This window comes from Elephantulus edwardii, unplaced genomic scaffold (genome assembly GCF_000299155.1).
Source record: "Elephantulus edwardii isolate Elephantulus edwardi_28Jun2011 unplaced genomic scaffold, EleEdw1.0 scaffold00088, whole genome shotgun sequence".
Classification (NCBI taxonomy): domain Eukaryota; kingdom Metazoa; phylum Chordata; class Mammalia; order Macroscelidea; family Macroscelididae; genus Elephantulus; species Elephantulus edwardii.
The window spans coordinates 6,090,107-6,099,779 of NW_006399838.1; the positions used below are offsets into that span (position 1 = coordinate 6,090,107).

General features: G+C 39.5%; 1 protein-coding gene across 3 annotated transcripts in view; it reads left to right on the plus strand.

Annotated features, from left to right (window-relative positions):
* Window positions 1–9,673, plus strand: part of PLD1 (phospholipase D1, phosphatidylcholine-specific) — a 158,193-nt gene that overhangs the window by 57,344 nt on the left and 91,176 nt on the right. For all 3 annotated transcript variants that reach the window (XM_006890352.1, XM_006890354.1, XM_006890353.1), the window contains exon 11: window positions 655–736. In XM_006890352.1, the coding sequence (XP_006890414.1) occupies window positions 655–736 (82 nt within the window). The remainder of the gene's footprint in view (window positions 1–654; window positions 737–9,673) is intronic.

Here is a 9,673-nt window from a genome sequence, read left to right on the forward strand (position 1 = left end):
GGAACCCACCAACTCATGCCCTGTAACAGCTCTCTTCTCAACTCGCGTGTGTTTTTTGTTTCTATTTCTCTTTCTTCCTTCTCCCCTCTTGCCCTCTGAGTTTTTTCCTTGGGAAAATACTGCCCCTTCGACCTTGTGTGGTTGAATGTTTTAAGAGATCCATTACTTCCTGGTGTTAGTTATTGATGACCTTACAAACCTGTCCATTGTTTAGCTGCAAGTTGGATCATGAGAGTAATTTCAATTCTAGAAAAGATCACTTTTAAAATCATAGAGTAAACATTAGTAAATGGATAAACACTGAAATAATACAAACCATCTCTTAGATCGCAGTGCAAGAAAGGAGAGGATTGAAAATGTCAGTTGAAGGTGTAGTGGCCGTGTTTGTAACACTGTGTGTGTGTGTGTGTGTGTGTGTGTGTGTGTGTGTGTGTGTGTGTTATCGTGAGAGAAAGAAATTGCCTTTGTGGAAAACAACGCTTGCTCCTCTATGAAATGGTGTGTAGGCAATTAGCAAAACTTTAGGAGGCCCATCATAGTGGAAGACAGTCATGTTATCTCTCATTTTGGCCAAAATTGCCTTTGTGTCCTAACCTACAATCAAAACTTTACATTTGGTTTTAGTTTTATGAAATCCTGATTTTATACTTTCAGGTTGAGTCCAGAAATCTTCCTGAAACGCCCAGTGGTTGAAGGAAATCGCTGGAGGTTGGATTGCATCCTTAAACGGAAAGCAGTACGTACTTCACAAAGAAATGCTGCTGTAACACTTCCCCTGAAATGTCTTTTCCAGTATCTTTTGCATATGTCTCTAATTGGGGTTTTTTCTATAGTATTTGATAAATAGTAGAATATTTACTCTTTGGTTCTAATATTTTTTCCTGGTACTTTTGACTACATAAATATTTTAGCCTAATTCATAGATTTCATTTTTTTAATCAATGAAGAACAGTTAATTTTATAAGCCAAATTTTTCTAATAAAAATTCACCCATAGCTAATAAATGATGAAATATAGCATTTTTTTCCATATTCTGTGACTTGAACAAAAATAGAGTCATCTGAAGAATAGTTTAGTGAGATGGGGCCAAGTTGATGGAAGTAATATCAAAGAAAGACTTGAATATTAGTAGCTCTTGGGTTCCAGTTTTGAGACAATTTGCAGTAATAATGTGAAATTATTGCTTGGAAATTTCGTCCCACAGATTTTGAGTAAACATTGAGTGTACTTTATTTTACTGTAAAAAGTAAACTGTGCACACTCATGTTTATTGAGGCTTTGTTCACAATAGCAAAGAGGTGGAAATAACACAAGTGCCCATCAACAAACGAATGGCTAGAGAAGCTCAGGTCTACTCACATAATGGAATACTATGCAGCACTGAAAAACAGGGAACTCATGAAATGTTATACAGAATGGGTGACCCTAGAGGACATTATGTTGAGTAAAATATCTCAATCACAAAAGGACAAATATTGCGTAGTTGTAAAATCAGGACTGACATCAGGGTTGAGGGAAGACAGAGAAGGAGGGGAGGAATGATGTATACTTCACTGAAACAAAGGAGGGAGAGAACTGTTTAAAAGGGACATATGAATGGGTATTATTGTCATGACAGGAGTCCGGAGTGAAGGCTGCACAATGGAGCAGATTTGATGGGAAGGATTGCATAACAATGAAAGAATTTTTCTTTTACTTTTCAAGGAGAAGAGTGAATTTGGGGGGCGGTTGGGGGAGGATTGGGCAGGGAGAAAAGTGCAACAGTCTGCAAACTTTCATTAAAATGAATTTAAAAAAGGAGAAAATAAAAGTAAACAACTGAAGCAAAATAGGTTCAATAAGAACTACTTTCCACTCTCGTTCCTGATGAATTTTGTCTCAATTGACTTAACAGCACTTAACAACAACAATGACAGCATAACAACAACAACATCATATCTTTAACCAACTAAAATTCATTTAAATTATAACTTTGGGTTTATTAGTAATCATGCTCAAATCAGGGGTGTGCTAACGCTTTACTATTACTTTTTTTAAAAAAAAATTGTGATTTTAATGACAGTTTACAGAAAACTTGGATTTCCATTCATTCACTGTTGCACATTTTCTTCCCTACCCCTCCCCATCACTTTTCTCTTTAAAAAATTCCTAATAGTAATAGGAAATTATTCTTTTAAATAATCATTCTTTCTTCTGTCATTAGCTTTCGAGCAGAATTTGTAAATTGTAATCAGTCGGGAGTAGCATTTTTCATTGCTGGCGTCTCCTTTTTCTATTCTGTACCTTCTATGAACTTTCTTCCCACTTACTTTCCCCTATGGGCATGCTGGTGTCTCCTCCTCGTTTTAGGATGTATTTTAGAATCTCCAAAGACATTAACAGATCGGTCAGACCTCATTGTTGGTGTTGACAGCAAAAGACGTTGATAGTCTTTGTTTCAGATATGTGGTGTGCCAAACAGCATCACCTTCATGTTATTAGATATTCATTTTCTCAACAGAATTTTACTTGCCAAATACGGAATTCTGATTCTAAAGACCCTTCTTCACCTCTTCATATATTACTAATGTTGTTGTTGATTGCTGCCGAGTTGAGCATGGCTCATAACGACCCTATGAACAAAAGGCCTGAAGTCTTTCTATAACTATCATCATTTCTCAAAGTTTATAGAGTTTCCAGGAGCATATTGTTTAGGAAGTGGATGCCACTCCTGCTTCCAAACCTGTCTTAAACTGGGAGCTCCTCCAAACACTGTCCACCATGGGTAACTGTTATGGCATTTGACACCCCAATAGCACAAGGTTCAGCATCACTGCAACCTCAGGTTACCTCTGTACAGCACAGTGAATGCTGTACCACTTAGAAGAATGTTCCTCCAAAATACAATAACAACCGACTTTTAAATACAAAGGCCTTTCCTGAGGTCTTGCTGACTTTAAATAAGAGGCTTACATAAAAAAAAAAACCGCTATAAGCCCGTGAGAACGTGTTTGAGAGACCCTTTCTACGAAGATGGCGCCGAAAGCGAAGAAGGAAGCCCCTGCCCCTCCCAAAACTGAAGCCAAAGCAAAGGCATTGAAGGCCAAGAAGGCGTCATGAAGGCCATCCACAGCCAAAAAAAAAAAGAAGATCCACACGTCACCCACCTTCTGGCGGCCTAAGAAGCTGAGACTCCGACGGCAGCCCAAATACCCCTGGAAGAGCGCTCCTAAGAGAAACAAGCTTGACCACTAGGCCATCATCAGGTCTTCCATGACCACTGAGTGAGCCTTGAAGAAGATAGACTATAACAACACACTTGTGTTCATTGTGGATGTCAAGGCCAATAAGCTCCAAATTAAACAAGCTGTAAAGAAGCTCTATGACACTGGTGTGGCCAAGGTCAACACTTTGATTAGGCCTGATGGAGAGAAGAAGGCCTATGTTCCACTTGCTCCTGATTATGATGCTTTGGATGTTGCCAACAAAATTGGGATCATCTAAACTGAGTCCAGCGGGCTAATTCTAAATGTAATAAATTTTTCTCATCATAAAAACAAACAAACAAACAAACAAAAAAACAAAAAACCAATCAATATAGTTGAATTAAGCTGTTAAGCATACAGTTACTGAAAGTGTGTCTTTTTAAAAATTTTAAACCAGTGCTTTTTTATTAATTAGTTTTTAAATTAATTTTAATGAAAGTTTACAGACTTGGGGTTTCCAGACATAATTGTTACACTTTTCTCCCTGCCCACTCTTCCCCCAATTCACTCTTCTTCTTGAAAACGAAAAGAAAACCTCTTTCATTGTTATGCAGTCTCTCCCCCCAAGTCTCCTCCACTATGCAGCCTTCATTCTAGACTCCTGTCATGGATGGATAATGTATACTGCATTGAAACAGATGAGGGAGAGGTGACTGGGTGTAATTGTCGTGACAGGAGGCCAGAGTGAAGGCTGCACAGTGGAAAGTGTGTCTTATTAGCTGGATGTTCTACTCCTCACTATAGATGCCACCTCGTCCCAAAGACCAAACACACAAACGCACCAATGCTCTTGCTTGGGAGTTAATCCCTTCTAATGACAACTCAATGTGTGTCCTCTTAGAACTGTGCTTCCCGGGCTTTTCAATGGCTGTTATCTTTCAGAAGTAGATCATCAGGCCTTTTTCCTAGACCCCTCTAAGTGGATTCAAACCAACAACCTTTTTGTTTTAAATTTTTTATTATTTTAATAATTTTAGTGAACATTTACAGAGATTTTGGATTTCCATTTATTCATTGCTTCACTTCTCTCCCTGCCCAGCCTTCCCCCCATCCCCCCTAGTTCTCTCTTCTCTTTGAATAGTAAAAGAAAAACTCCCTCCCTGGTACACAATCCCCCCGCACCCCTCCCACCATCCCAAGTACATTCCACTATGCAGCCCTAAAATTGTGGACTCTTGTGATAAACATAATACCCTATCATGCATCGCTTTTAAATTATTCAACCTTTTGCACCACTCTGAGGGACATCCCAGGGAACAGGTTTCATCTGTGCTCATGGAAGCGTTCACGAAGGCCACAAGACCTGCTCTCAGTCCTAGCCTTGCCAAACTTCTTTCTTTATTTAATGGTCTCTAGAGCCTTTCACATTTGTCCTCAGAGATTCTATTTTAGCAGTTTTTCCCAGTCTTACTTTTGCAGTCTTCAATTATGCTAATAAGCTCTTCCGGATTTGCAGTGAGTCAGTATTTCACTGTTAATACACATGCATTTGTTAAATTTTGGAGATTTGCTAATCACTAAAAGTCATAAACTGGAAGAGTTTAAAAGTTGACACAAGTGTGGACAGAGAGGTACAGTAGCCATCCAAGATACGAAGGCAAGGGGAAGAGAATTAGACACATGAGCTCCAGAGGCCCCTCACGCAACATGAGAGATTTGGGACATGGAGGACGAGTAAAAAAAAATCAAAGAAATGTCTAGGGGTAGGAAATGTGAGAAAACCTTCCAAAGGCAGGCAGGCAGCAGGCTGGGTCAGTCACAATCAGGTGAGAACTAGCGCAGGTAGGATAGTATTGGGCCTGGAACGGGAGGTTGAACCGGGATGTGGAGTCTTTGTCTTGTTTGTGTTGTGGGATGGTCAGGGTGACTTGATCAAAATGGCATTCTCCAGGGTAACTCTGGTGGTGAAAGAAAGTAGGAAAAACTCACATTCACAAAACTGAGTTTTAGGTCGCTTGAGTGTGAGCAACCTACAGAGTAGCTAAGTAAACAGCTGGACTCTAATAAATGCAGGGCTCAGGAGGAAGGTCCTGCCTTTTGACTTCTGTGTCTTGATTTCCATCACATGCCCCTTTTAATCCATTTGTCTATATCATCAGTGTGGCTTCTGTTTGCCTTTATGCCTTGTGAACGTTGGTGAGAACCTTGGTGAACTGTGGCTTAGGAAATATTATTGCCTGATAATAGGGCTTTGTTTCCGTTTCATTCACTCCTGAATTTTGTGGCATTTTAGTTGTGGTGGTGGTTTTCAAAATTTCCTAGCAGCTGGTGGATTTGAACCACGTGCCTTCAGGATTGCAGTGCTACTTATTATGACCAGGCCACCAAAGCTCCCTTAAGGAAAAAGTAATGTTATTAAAGATTAATTTCTCATCAATACATTCGGTGGACTTACTCTCCCTTAATCAAATGACACTACACTACTAAACTGATCATGAATTTTTAACACTTAGATCATTCCAAATCACAATTCCTTATGCCTGGAAACACTCCTTCACATAAATAATTTAGGTTTTGAAAGCCACAAAGTAACATCACAAAGTGCTAGGTTGAAAATATTTTCTTGCACTCCTGGGTCCCAGAGATCCATAAGGTTGATTGATTCAATTGAATGTTTGTTTTCTTTTATCAAATTGCACAAGGTTTTTTGGCATGAATATAGGAAGCATCTCTGTGTTATTATGTAGCCAACAGATAGGCAAGCATCTCTTATTCTCACTCTTTCTGAGGGGAAAAGACATTTTGTTTCTCCAATAACCACACTGATATATTTTCCTTTTGATTGTTTCTCTGACTTTCTGATATGCAGTGTTGTTGTTGTTAGGTGCCATGGAGTATGAATCATAGCAAACCCGTGAACAACATCTGAGCCATGTGCCATTCTCACCATCTCTGACACGTTCAAGTTCATTGCCACAGTCACTGTGCCAGTCTGCCTGGTGGAGGGCAATTGCATCATTTAAAATAGGCTTGAGAAGCAGACTATTTAGAACATAAAATAACCAGCATCGCTATGTTTTCCATAGTTCGGCCTTTTGTTGTTATAGTGTCAGAACCAACTCACAACTGACCTCCCCAGTGGGGTCTCAGAGGCTTTAAATCACATAGGAGGGGGCTGCCCGTCTTTCTCTCTTGGAACAGCTGCGAATTCAAACCACGTGCCTCGGGATTGACAGTGTAAGATCTTACTGCTTCCCCACAAGATTTGCCGCACATTCTGACCCATGGTGACCCTGTGCGTGCTGAATAGAACTGAGCTCCCTAGAGTTTTCAAGTCCATGACCTTTCGGAAGCAGATCCCTAGGTTTGCCTCCAACATACCTGTCTGGATTTGAACCACTAGCCTTTTCAATTCATAGTAGAGCACGTAAATATCATTGCCACGCAAGGGTTAAATGATATCACAGTTATGGAACTCCACTCTTCTCATAGAATGCCACTTCAGTTGCATCTATTTTGATATTAGAAATATGTGTTTTTTTCTGATGAGACTTACCAAAGATATGTGGAAATACAGCCACGAGGAGATGTTGAGGGAAAGGCTTTGATCGCCAGAAAAGAAATCGCCTTCAGGTTACAGTCAGCGATCACTAGAAGGAAATTAGATCTAGATTTTCCAAGGGAGACCAATCATTTCATCTATGCATGGAAAATAAAATTGAATCTTACCAGTATGGAAGGCTTGGTGGAAAAGAGAGAAAATATCTTCAACCTTGAGAACTATGCATTTAGTAAAATTAGTTAGATGAAAATGTGCAATAATTAATAAAAAATCCTGGTCCAATGAATAAATAAAATGGCACATGACAATCTGTTCTTTCAAATCTCAAGGGTACTTGCTTTTCAATAACAAAGACAAAAATATTTTTTATTCTTCACTTTTCTTTTTTCTGGGGAGCTCGGATGGCGTGGTGCCTAGGGAGTTGCTCTACTAATCCAAAGGTGACTCTTCTCTAAGGGTTCAAATCCACCAGCAGCTTCCCAGGAGAACGATGGGAAATCTCCTCCTGCGTGATTTACAGCTTCCAAGAATCTGCTGACAGGTCAGCTGTGCATTGGTTCTGACTCAGGGCAATGACTTTTTTTTTTTTTCATTTTCTCTTTCCTACAATGTCTCATCCCTTGGGGAAGTTTTTAACAAGGAGCACAGCTAGTCAGTAGCTGGGAGTGTTTGAACTAAGCCATCTTCAGGCTTCTGGAACGGACTTGAACTGCAGCTAGAGAATATCTGACCTCAATACTGCGAATAAGCAGAGAAAGAGCTAAGGAACACAATCTTTTTTATTTCAGCTGTAAAATATTTTCCTTTCTTATTGTCTCCACACTGATTTTGTGTATGTGAAGTCCCTGAAAGTATGTTATGTGTGTTATTGGATCTGTTCTAATTGATGATTATCTAGTTAAAGAAGAAGACAGTTCTATAGTTTACAACATTTTCTTTTTCTTTTTCCCCATGAGATTTATTCTGTGGCACTTTCGGGTTAGTTGAGTTCAGCAGACAGGAGAAGTATGGCGTGTCGGAGCAAGAGGTGGGGTCATCCGTTCTCTTCCCTCCTTCATGCTTTTCTCCCTTCCTTTTTCCAAGAAAAACAATAATTTCCCCAAGGGTCACCAAAAAGCATTAATTCGACCCTGCAGATCTTAAAAAGGGTATTTCTTAAATTATAAATTTAACATCCTAACTGTAATAGTTTTCAATTCTGGTTCCTATTTTGCACAAACATTTTCCCCATTTTGTTTAAGTCAGTGCTGTTATAACCCAGCCAAATGTCTTTAGTCCCACATAATTATTTTTTCCCTATCTCAAGAATAATTTGGAAACAGGAGTAGCACCCACTTTCTAAACAACATGCCTCCGGAAATCCTATGAATTTTGATAAATGTCTATAGTTGTAGAGGGGCTTCAGGCCTTTTGTTCATAGGGTCGCTATGAGCTGTGCTTAACTCAAAGGCAATCCACAATGACAATAATAGCTTGTGGTACTATGACCAAAAGTGGAAGAATTTATTACATTATTATCATGCACATCTTGTCACTAATTATTTATTATGGATGTAAGTATTGGTAAACCAGACTACATAAAAATTAATTTTGTGTTAAAGACTTAAAAGTCTCCACTCTATTTTTTTTTTTTTGGAGTTCATTTATTTCAGTGAGAAAAATCATGGCATACACGAAAATGTCAGATATAATAGATGATGAGTAATGATAAAATCCATTAGTGTGAACGTCCCTATTTCAAAAATCGATTAGTGATGCAGGTAAATGGGAAGCTATAGGCTTAAGCCGAATTTCTAGTCCTCAACTGCTGCCCTTCATGGGTAATAATTTATTAACTGTAAGAAGCCACATTTAATCCATTTGGAAGGATTGAACCATGATGAAAGATGTCAGGTGTAATGTCCCATCATTTAGGTTCAAATTCGGGGTTTTAACCTTCATATTTTATCTGTCAGTGGGAGGCTGTAACTGAAGGCTAAATTCTAAAAGAATCAAAAAGCACTGAAGAGTTGAGGAGAATAAAACAACCTCTGGTGGCCTAGTGGCAAGAAGCAGTGCTGCAATCCCAGAGGCACGCGGTTTGAGACCACCAGCCGCTCCGCGCGGTAAGAAGGATGGGAAGTCTCCTCCTGTGCGATTAACTGTTTCTGAAAACCCACCTGAGGTGAGCTGCATGTAGGTTCTGACTTGATGTTACATAACAACATCAACAGTTTGCGTTTAGAGCCCTCTGTTAGTCATTCATAGCAGAGAACTTAATGATGAGTCCACCAGAAATAAATCAGGTCGCTTCTTGCCTTCCATAATAACTTCAATATTTCTTTACTTAAGTTTATGTATACATCCTTGTAATTGACCTCCAAAGGCTAACTGTGAATGAGAAAAGTGGAATGGCCTTTACATTCTTCTTTAGTCTATTCTTTTCTTTTAAAAATATGTTTAGAGTAAGGATGGATATTTTCCCTTTGTTCCAATTTCTGAATTCTTTAATGCAGACTGGAATCCAGTGTGATCCTCCAAAGCCATGTATACCCTTCAGCTACTTAACAACACCACCAACGGGTGGTCTGATCAGTTCCTACTCATGCTAACCTCATGTCCATTGGAGCAGAACTGTGTTCCGTAGGTTTTCAAGTGGCTGGATTATTTTTTTACTGGATCGCCAGCCCTTTCTTCTGACTTGTCTCTGAGTGGACTCAAACTTTTAATCTTACAGCTGACAGCCAGATGTTTAATCATTTACACCACCCAAAGACTCCTTTCAGGGACCACTGACACCTAAGCTAAGAAAGTCAGCCCACTCACGCAGTCATTGCCATCAAGTCAGAACCACCACATAGCTGGCCCTGCTGTGGATTTTGGAGGCTGTAAATGCCAGGAGCGGAGACTGCCCATTTCCCCATCAAGAAGCAGCTGGTGAGGAAGT